This window comes from Equus quagga, chromosome 2 (genome assembly GCF_021613505.1).
Source record: "Equus quagga isolate Etosha38 chromosome 2, UCLA_HA_Equagga_1.0, whole genome shotgun sequence".
In the NCBI taxonomy this organism is placed as follows: domain Eukaryota; kingdom Metazoa; phylum Chordata; class Mammalia; order Perissodactyla; family Equidae; genus Equus; species Equus quagga.
Genome location: NC_060268.1, coordinates 38,024,131 through 38,046,310, shown reverse-complemented (window position 1 = coordinate 38,046,310; position 22,180 = coordinate 38,024,131). Strand labels below are relative to the sequence as shown.

At 42.7% G+C, this 22,180-nt stretch overlaps 2 protein-coding genes and 1 non-coding gene across 5 annotated transcripts in view; 1 reads left to right on the top strand and 2 right to left on the bottom strand.

The window, feature by feature from the left end:
• KNL1 (kinetochore scaffold 1) overlaps nucleotides 1-3,221 on the bottom strand; it is a 55,792-nt gene extending 52,571 nt beyond the window's left edge. For 2 of the 3 annotated variants that reach the window (XM_046655129.1, XM_046655133.1), the window contains exon 1: nucleotides 3,132-3,221. The gene's annotated coding sequence lies outside the window, so the exon portion shown is untranslated. The other variant, XM_046655132.1, reaches the window with a different exon arrangement.
• A 381-nt stretch (nucleotides 3,222-3,602) lies between these two features.
• On the top strand, nucleotides 3,603-3,684 carry TRNAS-GCU (transfer RNA serine (anticodon GCU)). The gene has a single exon. It is a non-coding gene; the product is annotated as a tRNA-Ser (tRNA).
• Nucleotides 3,685-15,461: 11,777 nt separating this feature from the next.
• Nucleotides 15,462-19,232, bottom strand: RPUSD2 (RNA pseudouridine synthase domain containing 2). The gene is made up of 3 exons (XM_046652740.1): nucleotides 18,585-19,232; nucleotides 17,084-17,380; nucleotides 15,462-16,407 (listed from the first exon to the last, which is right to left on the bottom strand). The coding sequence occupies exons 1-3, from the start codon at nucleotides 19,230-19,232 to the stop codon at nucleotides 15,673-15,675; spliced, it is 1,680 nt and encodes a 559-aa protein (XP_046508696.1). The 3' UTR covers nucleotides 15,462-15,672.
• Nucleotides 19,233-22,180: the final 2,948 nt, after the last annotated feature.

Below are 22,180 nucleotides of genomic sequence, written 5' to 3'. Positions count from 1 at the left end.
TGAGAACCAACCCTTCACCAGGACTTACAAAGCTCTACAAGATCTGGTCCCTGCTAGCCTCTCAGACTTTATACTTTATTTCATACCACTGTCTTCCTCACTCACTATGCTAGTCACACCAGCATTACTAATTCCTGCACACACAAAGTGCTTTCCCAAGTCACTGAATTTATATTTGCTATTCTCTCTTGGTAAGAAAGCCAAGAGAAGCACTCTCTGTAGCACTGTGTATGTCTCCTTTGCAGCATCACCACCACTGTAAGTTAAAGATCTGTTATGTAAATTAATCATTCCTGTTATCTCCCCAAACTACCCTTATTCCAACGTAAAGTCTATGAGAACAGGACTGGTGTCTCTTATGTTCACTGTTATACACTGAGAACCTAGGACAGTGCTTTGTAAATAACAGGAGCTCAATAAATATTTGCTGAATGAGTAATTAAGAAACAATTCTTTAAAGCTAACTTTATGATCACTGACTTGCATATTCTCCTTTTGGGAATATTTTCAAATTTAGTGACATATTAAAAATTCACAGATAAAAATATTAAATACTATCAAATCAGGATCACCTAAACATCTTTGCTGTTTGAAATAGTCATTGAAGCTGAAATATAATGACGTACACCTGAAATTTACACAATGTCATAAACCAATGTGACTTCTATAAAATAATAAAAAAACCCAACTACCTCCCCCAAAAGAAATAGTGAACATCGTTCCTGTCTAACCTGCGGACTAACTGGCACGTAATTCAGCGATAAGATTCAAAGCTTATTGAAGCCCTCTTTTTAAAATATCCTATTTATTACATAACTATAAGTTCCACCTTCAAGAGAAATGAGACCCTAGATCTTCACATTATTTATAAAATTTGTAAGCCTTATTTGTAAAATGCAGTAATAGTTGAATGCTTGATCACTGACACATTAATTGACTATTGTTTGGTTCCAAAACTGTGCACCTGGCACAACTCAGGGCTGCTACAGCATACTCACAGAGGTATCCTGGGATATTTTAAATTTTTGAGAGAAACAGCACTTCTTGATATCTGTCAGGAACTGTGTGAACTACTCTCTCAAAACAGTACCTATTCACATTACATCAGTTTTGATAAAACATTATTGCAAAGCTGGATTTTTGGCAGATGTTGTGATATAAAGCAAGTATTTTTTATCCACGTGGTACAGGAAATGAGAGTGGCAGTGTCCAACCTGATTCTAAGACTTGAGAAGTTGTGCAGTGTTCAATAGGCACACATATCCAATTAGTAGATAATTGTGATTACTTAAGAATAAAATTGAAACATTATCTTTTCCTTCAATTTATGCATATTTTTTCAAATGGCTACTAAGTGGTTAGGACATAAATTTATTTCAACTTAATAACAACTTATTAAGTTGTTTGGACCTAACTACTTAATAAATGGAACTGTTAGGTATTTCTTTTGGCCTAAGGGCACCATGAGCCAAGAAAGTTTGAGCACTACTAGCAAACCACTGCTACTGGGCCAAAAGGGCCCTTAAAAGTGTTTTTTTTTTTTTTTACATTCGAATGGGTTGTAGAAAACAAAACAGAATATGTGACAGAGACGATGTCAATGACCACATAGCCTGCAAAGCCTGAAATATTTACTATCTAGCTCTTTGTCCACTCCTGCATTTACACTACCAATATCTGGAGTTAACATATTCCATAGTGTCCAATGATACAGGCTCTAGACCTATGCTGTCCAATACAGCAGCTATCTAAATTTAATTAAAATAAAACTTAAAACTCAGTTCTTCACTCACAAGAGGCACATTTCAGGTGCTCGACAGTCACATGACTAATGGGTACCATGTTGATAGCACAGATATAAAACATCACCATGATCACTGAAAGCTTTATTGGACAGCACTGTTCTATTATCAATATCTAGAGTATCTTCTACAGTCTCTTCTTTAGCACCAAACCCATTACTAATACCATTGCAAACATTTTTACTCGGTTTCCATCTACCTATTGGTCATCTTGTAAACATTTCCAGCCGTTCACAGAGTGAAGAAGAATTATACTGCTTGGACCGAACCTTTAATTAGCAAAATCTTCCCAGACATTAACTCCTTATCTCCGTAAATCATTCTTCCCTTCGAGTTCCACCTCAAATGCCACTTTCTCCGTGAAGCCTCCACTGCCAAGAGCATCAAACAAGCTCTCCCTTCTCTGCGCGCCCACAGTACTCTAGAACGTCCTATAACCCTCTACATTCTCTTGTATTGCAGTTATTTGTGTATATTAATTATTTCCCTTGCTGGACTGTAAACTCCTCTAGATTAGGGACTCTGACCCATCCGCTCCCAGCCCTAGCACAAGACAACCAGGAACCCAGTAAATAAACAAGGAATTCGATTGATCCAACTCAAGTGGATGAAAACTGCAATCTTCATATCTGCAGGAAGCCCTGCTTTGGTCTTCCCTGTCATCTCTTTATAAACTTATTTTTAAAATTCCAATCAGCAATTAAAAAAATTTTTTTTCTTAAACTCTAGTACTGAAAAAACAACAAGGAAAGGGTCTTTAACTCTGAGCTAATAACGGGCAGAGGAAGCTTCTGCAAACCTCATTCGCGGCGTACCAATACTGGCTTTATTTGTTAATGTTCAGATGGCTGCGGGGTCTGTTCAGGCTGCTAGCGCTCCGATCAGACCCCGTGCACAAACCACGACAGGCCGAGACTTTGGAACCACTGACTGATGTCGCTCCATTTACAGTTGAGGAAAGACGGGGTCACAAACACACACAGTGGGGAGTTCCCCGGGGAGGAGCGGCAGGGCTGCGCGGAGGGGCCCGGGCCCTGACAGACAGCGGCGCGGCGGACCCGGACGCCCCGAGAGCCGCGGACAAGCAAGCCGGGCCGGCCGACGGGCCCCGGGGCGGTGCTAGGGAGGAGGGCGGCGGCACAACGTGCAGGCCCAGGTGAGGAGAGGAAGAGGCCTGCACCAGGAACAAGCGTCTCCTCTGGGCCCGGCGCCTCCGCAGGCCGCCTGGCCGAGGGAGCGTCCCCCACCTCCCGCCGCGGCGCCTTCAGAGCGCTCAGACAATACCTAAAGCCCCCTCGAAGCCCAGAACGAAAGGGTCATTCTCTTTACCCGCCGCGGCCCAACTGCTTGACAAATTCTCTTCAGACTTGTTTGGGGTCCGCGCGCTCCTCAGATCAGCAGCTCCCCGCCGTCGCTCCGCTTCACCTCACAACGCCCGGACAGCTTCAGCGAAGTATTCAAATCTAACCGCCTCGCTGGCACGCATGCGCAAAGCCGCTCATCGCGTCGGCTCCGCCCCCTTGGACTCCACCCCATCCCTAAGACGACTCTAACCAAACTTCCTTTCCAGCCTGTATGCCAATTTTATTTCCTTCAAGGTTATCTCATTTTCTACGGAGTTTTCCTTTGTCCCTCACCATTGCAGATCGCCTGTATCATGGGAGCAGCCATCTTGTTTTGATAGCTTGCTATTAAAATGATCGGATCTTTGTTTCCGTACAAAATGGCGGCCTCCATAACATTGCGTCACATCCCCCTCGTATTACTCCCTATAGCTAGCAGGAAAAGGTAGGCTTCTGGGACGAGGTGGCCGAGTGGTTAAGGCGATGGACTGCTAATCCATTGTGCTCTGCACGCGTGGGTTCGAATCCCATCCTCGTCGGGAAAGCTGGCTTTTTGTTTTTTTCCTTGCCTCAGATTTGAAATTTATTCGCGGAGTAAATTCATTTGTGGAGTGGAAATAGTTGAATATTCCAGTTATGATTTGCTAGTCAATTTAGCACCATCACTCTCAGGTTTGAGATATGTGAAACCTTTTGGAGCGTTCCGACCTCACAGATAAAGAAAAGCGAGGGAAATAAACAAATGTCTATGCTGTATATAATTCCTTTTTATATGAAGTAAACAACAGGGCATAGAATTCCACGATTATTACCATTCTCATATGTTCCAGTGCTGGTCTGCTCCATATTAATTAACCTAGCTCCTGACTGAGGGGTTTCAGTTATTGTGGACTCTCAACCCAGGGTTTAAATACGTACCTGGGCTTACTATGAAATATCAGGTTCCACTTCAAAAGCTACTGCGAGACAGTGTTCAGGATTCTCCTACAGTCCCTGGCAGGCTGCAGGCGCTCAAGAAAAGTATAACATTAAAAAACATTAAAAAGATGTTGACGTGTAGAACCTTAGGAGTACTATCTAGAAGCCAGACACTGGAGACCTGATAGATGGCTACCTTCCCAGAAGTGTTAAATCCTCTCTTGGATTTAAGCAGAGAGGGACGAACAGGGAGCAGAAAAAGAATAGATTTCCCTCTTGAAATGTCATCAGGCAGATTCACTCAACTCAGATTAACAACCTTTATTTATCCAGTATTTATTATCCGCAGGCACCACATGAATTACGTCACTTTAATTCACCATTGCCCTATGGTCATGATAGACATTTTTATTAGCCCATTTTACAGATGAGGACACTGAAATATAAGCTTGCCCAAGGTTTTACAGCTTTTCTATAATTGCAGAAGGGGCAGTGTTACCCAATCTGTCGAACTCCGGTGGCTTTCACCACCATCCCATACCGCGCTAGAGATGAGTACACAGCGCGCATCAATCCCTTGTTCTGTCACACCGCACGGCACCCCAGAACCGGCACCTGGCAGGTGCTTCAGCAAGGCAGCAGCCCCTGCTCAGCCAGCTCCTCCCTCTTAAATCCAGACCCCTTGGGAATGTTGATACCTCCCTGGGCTGAAGACTGAAAGTCACCCCTGCACGTGTCTTCAGCCTTGCCTCCGATCTGTTTGCCGCTCGGCTGCTAGGAAGCATTTCTATCCGGGTTCCACTCACTCGCAAGGGGTCCATGGATAGAATTCAATTGGTTATTTGGTTGGGGAAAAAAACTGCATCTTTGTTTTCACTAATCTGTAATTGAAAACACTTCCTTCAATAAAGACAAGCAACAAGCTACAGTAATATTAACCTTACCTGTGACTTCATCACCAATAGAAATCATGGATATTTTTATATTACATTACCGTTATCGCTTTGTGCTCATCACTACTTCAAAATAATGGTAGTTATTAGACCTGCCATTAGATCTTGTAATGTTATGCATTCATAAAGAAGTACTTACATTATTATACTATTATATCACAGATTTTAAAAATATTTTGATAACTATATTCTAATGTAATTGGTTGCCTTTGTATTCCAACAAACTTAATTTTATGCGTTTTAAGACAATATTCTGAGAAAGGACCCATAGGCTTCAGCAGACTGCCATAGGGGTGTATGCCACAAAAATGGTTAAGAGCCCCTGAAGGACTTTTGTTAAATTCCCTCAAGACACTGATCTTAAGGTGTTCCTGAACCAGGCCTTGCTTGCTCTCCCTGAGACCTTTGCAGATACTGTCCCTATTCTCCCTGGAGGATGCTCCCACTCCCCCACATCTTCCCATCCACCTCTGCCTGGCTGGGTCCTGCTCCTCCTTCGGATCTCAGCTTAACTGTCATCCCCATCAAAAGCCTCCCCCAACCCTGCAACCTGCAGCCCCTCTTTGGATTTCCCTCAACTAGACCCTGTGCTTTCTTCTGCTTCTGGGGCTTTGCACCCCTCCTAGATGCTCCTGTAGCTCCCTGGGTTTTCTCCAACACTTGCCAGATAGTATTTAAATTGTCCATTAGTGCTGCACCCTCTCTAAAGACTGGCAAGGCTGCATCATTTTTCTGAGTTTTGCCTCCTTCTTGCTGTGATGACTTCCTATAGAAAATTGATAAGGCCTATCAACGTGTCCAGGCCACAAATGAAAAATGCGTGGATTATTTTCTCAAAGGAAAATCTTCAGCTGTAGAAATTCTGGAAATACAAAGCACTGGAAGTGTCTAGAGAAAAATAAAATACGAAATTGTGAGTAGACGCTAACTTTACTGTTCTTCAGTTCTTTACCTGTTTTCATCCTTAGTTCATTTGTAGTTTCTTTCACATGGAATTGCAGTAAGACTTGTTATGGCAGACCCAGTTTTTTTGCATTGCTATGATCTCTTGACCTACGAGAATCATGTTTATTTTACCTTTTCTAATTTTTCTAAGAGAATCAAAAGAATCAACAGCATGCTAGATTATTTAAAAGCCCAGAAAAAAAATACTTGGATTAGTAGTAATGGAAAAAGAAATTTAAAAGCTAAGGAAGTAAAAGAGCCAGAGGCGCCATCTACCGGAGCAGCTGCAACTGTAAGACTTGGACAAGATAGTTCCAGAGGCGTGGCTTCTATGTTTTGAAAGATCCCCGTTACTCCCTCAAATTTGTCAACAAATCAAAGCTCAGGGAAGCCATTCTCCATCAGCACCAGGGGTCTTCTTCACAAGTCCTATCCTGAACTGTTGCAGGACCCTTCAACCTCTGGAAAGAACCATTGCACAGTCAAATGTATTACCAAGCTACTCCAGCTCTCTTACTACTTCAGTGCCAGAGAATGTGTCCTTATTCTTCGAGTCCAGCTTCAGGAAGACCCATCACATCTGGAGAACGAGGTGCTCTGGGAAGAACTGTCCATTGTTTAGTTGGTAATGGTCTGCACCCCAGGCAGGCCCATATATGTCAGCAGTCCTTATATGACGTAGCTCTGAAGGAAGAATTGAAATCCAATGAATTTTTTTGGTCTGCCTACAGTTTGTTTCTTAACTCTTGTAAGAAAAACCCAGACCCTGGGCTGCAAGACTTGCAAAGATTAGTTTTGAGAGGCAGGCAATGGCAGAAGTGAGTTCAGTCTGTTCCTTATCGTTAGACAGTGTGGTCCCACTGGAGAACCATCTGTGGGAAGAGAGTCGTGACAAAGCCTGGAGAGGGTCAAGAATGAATCTAGGCGTTCTCACAGAGTCTGCAACATCAACCTAAAGCATTTTTCTTTGCTCAAATCATTCTCTGAGCTGCATGCTATTGTGTGAAAACTTTGACCTTGCTATAACAGCTTATAGGAATGTCTACTGAACTGAAAATGAAGTAATTTTTTATATTGAAGATAAATAGAGTAAAAACTGAAATCTAGTTTATAATTACCTTGCTTAGGAAAGACAAAGTGAATGAACACCAATAGACGAGGGAAAATGGGGAATAACACCTGTGATATCCCATGCTTTGTATCTTCTGCTGAGATAGCTATGGGTAGGTAGCAAGCAACACCAGTTATGCCTTTCCTTCTCATCACATTGGGGAGGAGCAATGTCTCAGATTTCAAATTTCAGAATTTTCATGTGAAATCTCCAGAATGAAGTAAAACTGGGTCAAACTCAACTCCAATAGAGTGAAGTTAATGGATGAAGGCAAGACCTGAGGACATGACCCATGATTTCACGGAGTTAGAAACAGAAGCAGTAGGGGCCAGCCCCATGGCTGAGTGGTTGAGTTCGTGCACTCTGCTTGGGTGGCCCAGGGTTTCACCAGTTGGATCCTGAGTGCAGACCCAGTACCACTCATCAAGCCATGCTGAGGTGGCGGCCCACATGCCACAACTAGAAGGACCCACAACTAAAATATATAACTATGTACTGGAGGGTTTTGGAGAGAAGGAAAAAAAAAAAAGAAACAGAAACAATAACTCCTTTTTTGATTGTGATACTATGGAATAGTAAATTTTTCATATTTCTCTTGGGCCTAAATAAAAGGTCATTGACTCTGGGCACTTTTTTCTCCTCTGGCTTTCTCAAAGATTCTGACTTTCTTGAATATTCTTTTCTGAACGTTTTGATTTATATTTATCAATTGTAGATCAAATTCCTTCAGTAAATGCTTACAAGTGTTACAGAAGGCTACATTTGTTCTGGACTGTGACAGCATATGGAGTGATAAAAACAGACCATTAAAAAAGCCCAAATCATCTCAATGATCAACTTTCTGTTGATAGCTAATACATATAACTATGGATTTAATATTCTGATTTTTAACATCTTGAGTGACACAGAAACTTGACAACTGAAAAAATTTTTTTTCTTTCAGCTTTTAAAAAATTGAATGATTCCTTGACAATGGTTTCTGTGTAGTCACTGAAAAGATCACTTCCAATCAACTCTCCTTTCAATGACTGTCACTAATCACTTCTTGTTATAACCTAGCAAGTAACAAAGGCAGCCTTTATTTTAGCTCATGATGCAGGACTTTAAAAAAAAATTGTTTTTGGCTTAAACAGCAGAAATTGTCTCACAGTTCTGGAGACTAGAAGTCTGAGATCAAAGTGTTAATAGGGTTGGTTCCAGCTGAGGGCTGTGAGGGTGAATCTGTTCCACACCTCTTTCCTAGCTTCTGGTGGTTTTCTGGCTGTCTTTGACTTTCCTTGGCTTGTAAAATTCTTAATCCTTACAATTTTGCCTCAATTCTGACTCTGGAAGATGTAGCTTTTTGGGTGATATATAGAGCTATTCTTTTAAAATTCTTAACCTACCTTAACTTCGACATTTAGAATGTTGGAAAGTTTACAAGAAAAGAGAACCAGGAGCAACCTTAGTAGCCTAGTGGTTAAGTTCAGCACACTCTGCTTCGGCAACCCAGGGTTCAGTGCCCGTGTGGACTTACACTACTCTGTTAGTGGCCATGCTGTGCTGGCAGCCCACATACTAAAAACAGAGGAAGACTGGCACAGATGTTAGCTTAGGGTGAATCTTCCTCGCAAAAAAGCCCCAAAACAACAACAAAAAACCCCCCCCAGAAAAACTGCATCATTTATTACTTGAACTACTGAAGTATTTTTAAGAATCTTGTATCTAGATACCATGGTAATGAAGTGTTAGAAAACGTAAGGCACAGGGCTTTCTTTGTGTCTGAGAGTATGCCAGATCTAGAATACTAAAGCCATAGACTGCTTTTAGATCCCTCAGTTCTTTTATGATAAAGAAGCAGTAATTGAATCTGCTAAGATGTATTAAAGTGGTCAGTCACTTTTGCAAGTTATTATATACTGCTTGTCATTATAGTCTCCCAAATACCGAACGTATGGTGTTCTCTTTCCATCCCTGATAAAAGTGACCATGGCCTAGGCAGTTGGGAGCGGTACCCACCAGCTGCATGGAGGTCAAACAGACCTTAGGGTTGTGAGGTGGGTGACTAAAAGAGGAGAGTCACTATTTCAAAGATAACCAAAGATAAAAAAGACAGAGATCTTTTAACATTTTTTATTTAAAAAATTTCATCTTGAAAGATATCATATAATGATACAATACATACATATGTAATATATAGTACATGTACAGTTGAAAAGAACAATAAAACCAATGCTATGTATACATGACCCAGTTTTAAGAACAGAACATTACCAGCACCTTTGAAGCTTCATGTGCGCCGCTCCCGCTGCATCCTCCCACCAAGGAGATAACTACTTACTGAATTTTGTGTTAATCATCCTCTTGCTTTTATTACCAAATATGCATGTAGAGATCCCTAAAAAAATGTTTTATCTTGTCTGTTTTGAATTTTATGTAAATGGAATCATATTGTATTTATTCATCTGTGACTGCTTTCACTTAACACTGTTTTATCCATGTAACTCGCTCATTTTCACTGCTGCTTAGTATACAATCTTCTGAATATACAACTAGATATCCATTCTCTTATGGATGGATATTTGGGTTGTCTCTGGTTTTTTGCTATTATAAGAATGCTGTTGTGAATGTTCCTATACATATCTCCTGGGCTAGGTGTACGTGTTTCTCTAGGTATATCACTAGAAGTACAATCATTGGTTATGTGCATCTTCAACTTTACCAGGCAATTTTAAACTGTTTTGATGTGGTTAATGGCTGATAAAAATGTTGCAGTTTTGAAAACATGGACAAGCTTCAAATGAAAGGAAGAGAGCACACACAGGGCTTGAGGGGAAGAAAACAACGGTCATAATCATAGACAATGTTGTTTACCATGGCAAAGCAAGTGTTCGAAGCAGAATGAGTGCCTTGGTGATGATACCTCCGATTGCAGTAAACTTATCCATCCAAAACCTGGTCACATTCCTTAGGCTGCTCTGCTTCCATCTTTGCTGTCCAATAATCCTATGTTCTAGAAAATCCTCAGTCCTGAGGACCAGTGTTCCAAAGCTTGAAGAGGCTCTGAAATGAGCCCATTTTCTCTAACGCCCTTGGGAACAAAATTCACCCAAACGAATCTAGGTCGTCCACTGAGAAATGCAGACATTCCAGGAAACTCATGGTTCCCACCCACAGCTGGAACGAAAGCCAACCTTGAAAATGCAGCTGTCTGACCAGATGTCTCAGTTACAACATTCAGCAGTCTCTGCCTCTCACACTGCTTACTGGAGGAAATGTAAATTGGTATAATCTTTTTGGAGGGCAGTTTAGCATTACCTATGAATCAGTATTTAAAACTATTGACACCATAATTACACTAAAAATTTGTTCTACAGAAACACTGGTACAAGTGCGAAAGGATATAAGGATGTTCACTACAGTCTGTAATCATGAAAAATTGCAAATACCTAAAATTCCACCAATAGGGGATGGATTAAATTATAGTGTTGTGACACAATGGAACACAATGCAGCTATTTAAAAAGATGTTTTAGAAAAAAGCAAGTTGTGGAACAATTTGTCTGGCATGATCCCATTTTTATTTAAAAAATACATATAGATTTATGTGTCTATTAACAGAAAACAGTCAGGAGGAGACCATTTAATTATTAATAGTGGTTACCTCCAGAATAGGGGTAAGGAGAGAGGGGGCTATAATAAGAATTAAATTTTTAAAAAGGATATCATTTGAGGGCCGGCCCCGTGGTTGAGTGGTTAAGTTCCCACACTCCACTTTGGTGGCTGGGGTTTCACTGGTTCGGATCCTGGGCGCGGACATCGCACCACTTGTTAGGCCATACTGAGGCGGCGTCCCACATGCCACAACTAGGACGCACAACTAAAAATATACAGCTATGTACTGGGGCGCTTTGGGGAGAAAAAGGAAAAACAAAATCTTTAAAAAAAAAAAAAGGATATCCTTTTAGAAGGGGGAAAAAACACATTCAAGCACAGCCAACTGTTAACTGCAGGAAAGATCAGCAGGACTCAACCTGAACTCCCTTATGGGCAATACCTTTTTCACAGGTTTTGTATAATATCTTGGCACGTAGCACAGCATTTGACTGGCACAGAGACCGATTACTAGACTAGTATGCGCAAGGTGGAAGAACACATGCATATGAATACACACACACACACACACACAACACCTCTTTTTTGAGTGTGTGCAGACTAGTAGAGTCATTGCAAGTCAGGGACTCTTGTTTTTAATAGAGACTCTTTGAATCAATGTTGCTGCATAGAACTTTGTGTGATGATGGCAGTGTTCTGAATCTGTGCTGTCCAACATGGTAGCCACTAGACCAAGTGGCTTTAAAAGATTAGAAACGTGGCTGTTCCACATGTAAAAGAATGAAAATTGACCATTCTTTCTCACCATTAACCAAAATAAACTCAAAATGGATCAAAGACCTCACGGTGAGACCTGAAACCATAAGGCTTCTAGAAGAAAATGTAGGCAGTACACTCTTTGACATCAGTAGTAAAAGGATCTTTTCGGACACCATGTCTTCTCAGAGAAGGGAAACAATAGAAAGAATGAACAAATGGGACTTCATCAGACTAAAGAGCTTCCTCAAGGCAAATGAAAACAGGATTGAAACAAAAAAACAACCCACTAACTGGGAAAAAATATTTGCAAGTCATACATCTGACAAAGGCTTAATATCCATAATATATAAAGAACTCTCACAACTCAACAACAAAAAATCAAACAACCCAATCAAAAAATGGGCTGGAGACATGAACAGACATTTCTCCAAAGAAGATATACTGATGGCCAATAGGCACATGAAAAGATGTTCATCATCGCTGATCATCAGGGAAATGCAAATCAAAACTACACTAAGATATCACCTTACACCCATTAGAATGACAAAAATATCTAAAACTAATAGTAACAATTGTTGGAGAGGTTGTGGAGAAAAAGGAACCCTCATACACTGCTGGTAGGAATGCAAACTGGTGCAGCCACTATGGAAAACAGTACGGAGATTCCTCAAAAAATTAAAAATAGAACTACCATACGATCCAGCCATCCCACTACTGGGTATCTATCCAGAGAGCTTGAAGTCAGCAATTCCAAAAGTCCTATGCACCCCAATGTTTATTGCAGCATTATTTACAATAGCCAAGACATGGAAGCAACCTAAGTGCCCATCAACAAATGACTGGATAAAGAAGATATGGTGTATATATATATATATATATACAATGGAATACTACTACTCAGCCGTAAAAAAGGATAAAATCGCCCCATTCACAACAACATGGATGGACCTTGAGGGAATTATGTTAAGTGAAATAAGCCAGATAGAGAAGGACAACCTCTGTATGACTCCACACATATGAGGAATTTAAAAATATAGACAAAGAGAACAGATTAATGGCTACCAGGGGAAAGATGGGGTGGGGGGTGAGCACAAAGGGTGAAGGGGCGCACCTACAATACGACTGACAAACAATAATGTACAACTGAAATTCCATGAGATTGTAACCTATCATTAACTCAATAAAAATTAAAAAAAAAAGAAATGTGGCTGTTAAAACTGAATAAGTGTATATTAAATTTTATTTAATTTTAATTAATTTAAATTTAAATAGCCACATGTGGCTAGTATTGGACAGTGCAGATTCGAAGGATCTGTTGAAATATATAGACTTTCCTCAGAAAAATGCAAACATACACAAACTTTTGCATACAATTTCAAGAGATCCAAGACCCTTCCAAGTCCATCCACGTGTCCTTACATTAGGAACCACTGAAGCTGACTAAAAGAACAAGAATAAGATAAACAGGACTAGAGAGGGAAAGAAAATGGGCAAAGGCTAATGCTTCCATTCAGAACCCTAGAAGGCCACAGACCAGGTATGGAGGTCTGTTGCCTCCCAACTCCTCCCATCACACAGGTTTACCTCACTGTATGTCAACTGTTTACTGGTCTTCCCCACATTGTGCTGTACACTGCAAACCGTATACTCTCTAAGAGCGGAGACCACATCTATCTTATTGACCATTACATACTCAAAGCCTATGTAAACCTAGCACACGGTTGGAACTAAATGGCTGCTGAAGGAATGAGTTTTACCAGGCATCTGATTCTTGCCAGTCCTAGGAAACCAGAACTCCTGAGTTAAGAAGGGTCTTAGTGATAAGGAGAATTGTCTGGCTCACGAGAGATAGAGCTAGAGTTTTCACAAAGCTGAGCAGATAGATATTCAGATCCATGAGAATCTTGTCTCACCTAGGCTGTTCCTATGCCTTGTAGTTCAGAGTCCCTTGTTGATATACAAACCATGCAGAGTCCAGCAGTCAGTGACAGTGAGCCATACACTGAGACCAGAAGGCCAAATATCTCCAAAGCCTTTCTCCTTGGGTGTCTCCTGTCTTCTCTGGCTCTGCAATATGCCTATCTTCTCCAGCTCTGGAACGTGGCCCCCTCTACCTGGAATTCCTCTCATGTCTCTATTGGGCAAATTCTAACTGATTGTTAAATGCCTCTTCCTCTGGGAAACCTGTGCTGGCACTTTCAGACAGAATTATGCCATATTTTCACTTTTTCTCTTTTTATTTGGCACATTCCATCATGTGTGCTCTACCAGAGCAGGGCCTAGTCATTCATTTTTGTATCCCAGCATTAAATAATGTTTGGCGTGTAATAGGTGGTTAACAACCACGACAGTCCACTGAAAGAATATAAACTCAATTGCTTTTCCTCACCCAGACTACTACTGCTCAGTATGTGTTGGTCAAAGGCTACAGACTAGTTGGGTTTTTTTTTTCTGCTTTTTCTCCCCAAATCCAACCCCCTCGCCCCCTGCCACCGTATATAGTTCTATGTTATTAGTTGTGGGTCCTTCTAGTTGTGGCATGTGGGATGCAGCCTCAACATGGCCTGAAGAGCGGTGCCGTGTCTGCGCCCAGGATCTAAACCAGCGAAACCCTGGGCCACCGAAATGGAGCCCCCAGATTAGTTGTTAATGAGCCTGTTTCATTCACCCTGAGGGAGCCTGAAAACAAAAATCCAGGGGTCTCTTTATGGGTATGCCAAAGAAATAGGAAGTACATGACAGATGTATAACAGAAGGAACAGAAAGGAGAAAGCTTCTGCCTGAACAGAAGTCAAACAAGGCAAGAAACAAGGCAGTAAGAACGTCTGCAGGACAAGAAACAAGCAGTAAGAACGTCCTCAATATGGTAAAGGGGATTTACAAAAAGACAACAGCTAACATCATACAATGGTGAAAGACTGAAAACTTTCCCCCTAAAGATGCCCACTTAAGTTATGCTACTTCTATTCAACATTGTACTGGAATCACAATGAGGTATCCCGAGCAATTAGACAAAAAAAGAAATAAAAGGCATCCAAGTATGAAAGGAAGAAGTAAAATCATCTCTATTCACAGATGACATGAAAAAGAGATACACACATACACATACACTTTAAGAATCCACAAAAAAGAACTATTAAGCTAATAAAGTCAGTGAAGTTGTAGGATACAAAATCAACACAAAAAAATCAATTGTAATTCTAACCACTAGCAATGAATAATCCAAACATGAAATTAAGAAAACAATTCCATTTAAAATAGCACCAAAAAGAATAAAATACTTAGGATTAAATTTAACCAAGGAGGTACAAGACTTATACACTGGAAATAACAAAACATTGCTAGAAGAAATAAAAGAAGACCTAAAAAAGTAAAAAGATATCCCATTTTCATGGATTGGAAAACCTAATACTATTAAGATGGTAATACTACCTAAAAACAACCTACAGATTCAATGCAATCCCTATCAAAATCCTATCAGCCTCACAAGCAACAAAAGCAAAAACAGACAAATGGGACTAGATCAAACTAAAACTTTTGGGGATCAAAGGACATAATCAACAGAACAAAAAAGCAAACTACAGAATAGGAGAAAATATTTGCAAATCATATATCTGATAAGGGGTTAAAATATGTGAGGTGATATCTTACTGTAGTTTTGATTTTTTTATTTCTCTGATGATTAGTGACATTGAACATCTTTTCATATCCTTCTTGGCCATTTGTATATCACTTAAAGAAGTGTCTATTCAAGTTTCTGTGCATTTTTTAAATTGGATTTGATTTTTTGTTGTTGAATTGTAGGAGTTCTTTACATATTCTGCATGTTAACCCCTTATCAGATATATGATTCCATTTATATAAAATGTCCAGAATAGGCAAATTTACAGAGACAGAAAGTAGACAAATGGTTGCCAGGGGCTGGGAGGAAGGGGAAATGGGGAGTGACTATTGAATGAGTGTGGGTTTCCTCTTGAATTTCACCTCAATAAAAAACAAAAAGAAAAAGAAGTAGTAAGAAAATCAGACACACAAGCTCTTAGAAAAAGGGATGTATTTACAAACCAAAAAGTTCCCACACTCTAGCTGGAGAGAAAGGAAGGAAGGAGGTAGCACGTATGAGCAGGTCCTTTTAAAACCCAACCTCACTCCTGTAGAAACCCTGAGTACCAGCCCATGAGGTCAGCTCCTACCCATGGCCCATCCCTCTTCCAACCCAAGAAGCAGGCCCTCCATTGGCCACAGCCCTCAGTCCTCTTGCCAGTCATCCTGTGCCCAGGCAGGCATGGGTGAAAAGTACTCAAAGCCTGGCCCTTTATAGCGCAGGGCATGCAGGAACATCACAAGATCCTGGGGCAAGGGGTCCTGTCGCACCAGCCGGCATTCTGCACAGAGAGGGTCCATCTCTTTATTCACAGCATCTGTTTCAGTTGCGTTCCCTGGTGCCAAGGCCATTTTATCCAGATCCTGAGGGGCTGCCTCAACTGCTCCATCCATCTTCTGGGCAGATGCAGTCAACTCTTCTAGGCAGTCCTTGCCCAGCTCTGAGGAGGGAGCTGTAGTGTCTGAGAGTCCTGGGGACAGGTCGCCCTCACAGAGATCTAACACATCCAGGCTCTGTTTGGCTTGGTGCTCTGCCACAAGGTCCCGAAGCAGTTCTTCATCTGTCTTGGGAATGTGGCCACCCCGGCCCCGGGAGGGGCCCCAGGCAACTGAGTTGTAGATGGGGTCATTGAGGATGGGGTGGCCCAGGAACTGTAGGTGAACTCGGATCTGGTGGGTGCGGCCTGTAAGTGGCCGGCAGCGCACCACACTGGAGTGGCCATTGTAGCTCAGTCTCTGGAACACTGTCTCACAGGGCTTGCCCCGAGTATCTACACGGCACACCCCCACCTTGTAAGACACTACCAAGATGGGTTCCTTGCAGGTCACTTCCTCAGTAGGAAACTCCCCCTCCACTCGGCACACGTACTCCTTCTCCAGCTGCACAGGAGGGAAGAGCGAAAAAGTCAGCACAAAGCCTAAAATCCTGAAGCCCAGACCCTCTGCAGTGATGAGAAATGTGCCAGTGTCAGACAGGAGAGGATTCAAACCCCAGCTCCACCATTTCCCAGTTTCATGATACTCAGCCTCTTAAATCCCATTAAGTTGTCTAGAAAACACGAGACTAGAAAAGCATTTAACTCACCGGGCTGTTATAAGGATTCAGTAAGTTTGGCTCTAATGTACTTGGCATTGAGCCTGGTATACAATAAGCACTCAATAAACGTATCACAATCAGATCCAGAACTACAAGTCTCAAGACCACAATCATTACCATTTAACTCTTCTACCCACGCCTCTTCCAACTTCATCCAAAATCTTTCCACCAAGTAGGCTCTCCCCACAATCTCAAAAATCTTGCTTGGCCTGTCAGTACTTTAAAACTCCAAAACAGCCAACTCCTAAGAGAAGCAGTGTACGCCATCTCCAAAAGTCTTTTGAAACATAAGAGATAATAACCTGTCTTTGGCACTTTAGGTGTTGACCTTTCTGAAGGTAGGAAGCTTGGCCAGATAAACGTGAAGGCCCACTTCAGTTAGAACTCAGAGATGCCCTTTTGACACAGACCACTTGTGTGCCCAGGAAGTGGCCTGCAGGAGACAACAGCCTGGCTCACCTGCCGGTCCCGAACCTGCTCATGAATTCTCTCTGAGACGGCTGCTGTCTTGGCAAACATAAGGACTCCTGAGGTAAGGCGGTCAAGCCGATGCAATGGGTGTAGCTCCTTGAGTTGGTGCTCTTTGCCCAGGATGAAGATGACCGTGTTGTGCCTGAAGCGGCCACAGGGATGGACAGGAATGGAAGAAGGCTTGTCTACAACCACCATGTCTTCATTCTCAGCTAGCAGGCGGACAGGCTCTGCTGTGACTGGTGGCTCATGCCTATGCACTGTGTTCCGCAAGAAGTCATTGTCCTGCCAATGACATAGGCAATCAGTCAGCCCAGGGGCCAGCAACCTGTATTCTGCACACACAGCTTTCCTTTTTATTGACAAGAAGAATGGTGACAGTCCATCCTTATGCAGAAAAAGCAGTGTGCATAGTGTATTCTCATTTGGTAAAAATACAGACACACAGGCAGATAGCAGGCATTGAAAAAGTATTAGAAGGGTATACACAAAAATGTTAACCGTGATATCCCTGGGTGGTGGAATTATGGATGTTTTCTGGTTTTGCTTATTTTCTGTTTTCTCTACAATAAAGTTACATTTAAAAGCCAACTTTTTCTAAAGTAGAGGGAAAAAATCATCACATCGTGAACTTGAACAAATACCAAGCTGCCAGTCCAGAGATCTGGGCTCTAGAGCTGGGTTTCCCACAGGTTCCCTGCATGATCTTGGGCAAGTCACTTAACTTCTCTGGGCCTCAGTTTTCTTATCCATAAAGTATAAGGGTTAGACCAGATCTGTGCTTCTCAAAATTGGGATGAGAGAGGGGATTCAAATCACCCCTTCCCCAAATGCTGAAACTGCCTTGTCTCCACAACCGTGGCGAGCCAGTGTTACTGACAGGGGTGTCTGGGACCTCTTAGCTGTGATGGAATTTTAAAGAATGGTCAAAGTACTGGGCTAGACAGTTCTAGTCTCTATCCCTGACATTTCACAATTCTATCATATCAGCCTCTATGATAAATAATTTAAGTAGTGGTTAAAAGAACACAGGCTGTGAAGGTGACACTGCTGCCTTACCTTTGTGAGTTTTACCTTAGTTTGGTTTCCTCACAGGTAAAATCAAGTAGTAATACCTATCCCACAAGGCTGTCGATAGAATTAAATGTTGAAGTACTTAACTGTGTCCCCAGCACACAGTAAGATGTAAGTAATAGCCTCTATTATTACTATTTGTACAGTGCCTAACAGGAGCTATGAGAATTCCAACTTCTGTCCCTTGGAAACAAGGAAACCGCAGTGATGGAGGGGATAAACGGGCTGAGTTTTGAAGCACAGAGGATACTTGCGGAGATAAGGTGGCAGGAGGGCGCTAAAAGAGTGTTCCAAGTGAAAGCGAGAACGCTTCAGAATTACCCTGGTTTTACGCTTGTACCTATGCCCAGTAACTCTTGAAAAACCCCTGCTCCCTTTCCTCGCCCGCTTCCGGCCGGCCCCATCATGACTCCACCTTGAGCACAATGCTGAGGTCCTGTACCGGCTCCTCGTTGAGGTGCAGGCGCCCGGCCCGGACCGCGGCCTCGTAGTAGGCCAGGGGCTGGGCTCGGAACTCGGTGCTGAAGACGTGCAGCAAGCTGTGGCCCACCCAGCGGCCCTTGCAGTAGGTCTGGAAGTCAAAGTAATAGGGCCGCACTTTGCGCAGGCCGCCCTCGAAGTAGTAGCTGGTCTCTGCAAAGTGCTCATCGCCGAAGCTCACTCCAGCCCGCCGCTTCTTCGGGGGCGGCACGATGCGCTCCCCGGTTGCGCCCCGCCGCTTCTTCCGCTTGCCTGGGCCCGGGGCAGCAGCCGGAGCCTGCTCCCCGCTCCCTGTGGCTGGCTTCCCGTCCCCCGGGGCTGGCTCCACTCCCGCGCCCGCTGGTTCCGGGCGCCCTGGGGTCCGCTCATCCGTCGCGTGGCCACCCGTGTCTCCATTTTGCTGAGTCGGAGCCCTCAGCTCGCTAGCTGCCTCGGCCTCGATCGAGGGTGTTTCCGCCATCCGGCCCTTATGGCCACCACTAGTCCCGGCAAAGCTGAGGCGCCGGAGGTTCAAGCACTCCTGCACCAGAACCGAGAGCCAGCGGCGGCCGGTCAGCCACATAACCGCGCGGCCGCAGTTCATGGGTCGCGATCTGAGGACGTCACTCAGCACCAGCCAATCAGTGAGGCCCAGTGCGAAGCCGGGACTGGGAAGAGAAGCTAGGGAGAGAGTTGAAGGAGTTGAGTGAGTGGCGAGTTGAGAAGCTGCGAGGATGTCTCACCGAAAGTGTGGATTCCCTGTAGATATGCTCAGAGCCCTTGGGTCTGGAAAACTCTTGAAAGGAGTTGTTTAAAACAAAACAAAACAAAACAGAATGAGGATTGCTAGACTCCAAATATACTAAGAAGCCCTGCGTTGTATACTTTAAAAGGGTGAGTGAATATTATAGTATGTGACTTATATCTCAATAAAGCTGTTAAATATGTATTTAAAAATACACACACCCCAGAAGCGATGTTTTCACACCACTCACCCCAACAGCATGAGAAGGATTAGAGATCTCCCGTTTGCTCCTGTCCTGAGATTAAAACAGCAAATGGATCAGAGGATATGTTTATCAGAGTTCTTAAATGCAAAACACTGAAACCAACTCTGATTCACTTCATCAGAGAGGGAATTATTGAAAGGATATTAGTACCTCACAGAATTCACAAGAGAGCTGGAGAGGAGGCTCAGAAAAAGAGCCAAATCAAGAGAAATCAAGGCTTCTGAGAATCAGCCACATGGCAAAAGGGTGAATTGTATTTCAAGAAAGTCATTATTTTTTTTAAAAAAGAATGCTTTTCAGAATGCGTGCGAAGCATGGACAAGAAGAGAGATGTGAGAGAGGTCTAGAGAGGGAGTCCTTGTGGGATTATCCAAAGCCTTGCCACTCAAAATGTGGTCTGTGGATTAGTAACCTGGACTACACCTGGCAACTTGTTGGAACTGCAGGGTCTCTTTTCACTGACAGTACGGTGTTCCCTGAGCAGTCCCTCAGTGAGATTTAGACACTGTTCCCCGTTTTATAGACCCCAAGCCTGACTCTGGCCCATCTTGAGATTCTGTGAACTAATTAAATCCTTTAATCCTGTGCTGTACAATATAGTAACCATTAGCCACATGCGGCTATTTAAATTTAATTAATTAAAATGAAATAAAATTTAAAATTCAGTTCTTCAGTTGCGCAAGTTGCATTTCAAGTGCTCAATGGCCACATGAAACTAGTGGCTACCTTAGTGGACAGCTCAGATACAGAACATTTCTGTCATCACAGAAAGTTCTATTGGAGAGAGCAGTTTTAATCAACTCCTTTTACTGCTTAAACTGGCTAGAATGCGTTCTACTGTTTGAACAAAGAACTCCAACTAACTACTATGATAAGGATTTAAGTCTATTTTAAGAGCAACGGGGAATCATCAAAGAATTTTTGGGGTGTGTGTGTGTGATATGATCTGATCTCCATTCCAAAGGATCACCCTGGTTGAAACATAAAGAAGTGACTGAAGAGGGAATCACAAGGTCTACCTCCAGTTCAGTGTGGTCCTTGATCGTGAGGGTTCTAATTCAAACATTCACACACCAAACAAACTTTGAACATTGCCAGGCTGATTGGCTCTGGAGATACAGAGGTAAGAAAAACCTGGTTCCTGATCTTAGTGAAAGCGTAGGCTCGTTGAGGATACAAATAAGAAACCTATTTGTGCTAATCACACTGCTGCAAAAGCAGAGAGTCTGAGATAAAGGGATGCTGACCGCCCTCATGTGGCTTCCTGGTGTGAGCAGTTCTTGAGGAAGGGGAGATTACCATGGCTTATAGTTTCAATTTTACAAGTCCAGGATCTGGTTTGGATTTATTTAGTGAACACACCAACTAAACTCAGAAGACATGGGTGAATCGGTAAGGGTGCCAATTTGTTAATTTACAGCTGTAACTTTAAGTCACAAAATATATTCCATTTCATGCCAGCAACTATTTATGCCTGCTGTTAAACACACCCTCATCCTTCTACCAAGATATTTAAGAAGCCAAATCTGAAATTAAGAGTATGTTTGGTGAGCAGGAAATCAGAGAAAAGGGCATAAGCAAGTTGAGAGGCCATGAAGTAGCTTGATGAAGCACCCATAACCCTATGATGCTGCCCCTTTCTGTGAATCAGATGCTGCCAGATAAATATTGCCAGGTTGGGTGGTAGTCTGAGGATCCCTCACTGGGAGACTCCGCCCCCCTCCCTATTTATTCCCCAAGAATAAGCACTGCCAAAATCTTGCTCCTTTGTTTTCTAACTTCCTTGCTTTCCACTTCCTTCTGTTTGCATATTCTAAGAATGGTTATAAATGGGAGCAACGGAGTACCTTGTAGTTCCCTTTCACAGGGTGGTAGTTACTACCACCACAGCCACATAGACTGACTTTGCACACATCTAGAGACTATATCATCAGCCAAGTTACTTCTACTGATGATTGGTTGATGTCTTTCAGCACATGTTTCTTTGAGAGAGAGTAACCGGCCATGGAAATTAGGGGTGGATGGGGGAAGAAGGGTTGCATCTCAGCGCACTGATAACCCCTTTAGGATATCAAAGGTCATCTCCTTTAAAAAAGCGTTTCTGACCCGTCCTTCCCCCTCCCCCCCCACCCCTGCCCATGCCGTAACCACTGTCGCCTTTATGTATTCCTGCCAGACTTCCGTCGTATCCTCTATAACTCTTTGCTGTTATTTGTAAACTTGTCTGAAGACCTCTGGAACCCATACCAAGTCTTATCTGTCTTGAATTCCCGCTTAACACAATGCCTAGAACACAGCAGGAGCTTGGCGTCTATTGACTAAAGGAATGAGAGAAAGCTTCATAACTTGGTGAGTGGGACACGGGTGTCCTGTGACAGTTAAAGAAAGAAGTCGCCTTCTTCTCCATTTGAACCATCGATGTGCTATAACTTGGTTAGAGAAGGGCTGAAATTTTCAGAAACAAACACTGGCTCAGAGAATTGTCCAGAAGATGAACTTGCTCAGGGAACCAAAAAAAGTCAAAGGCCTTGGAAACTAGGCT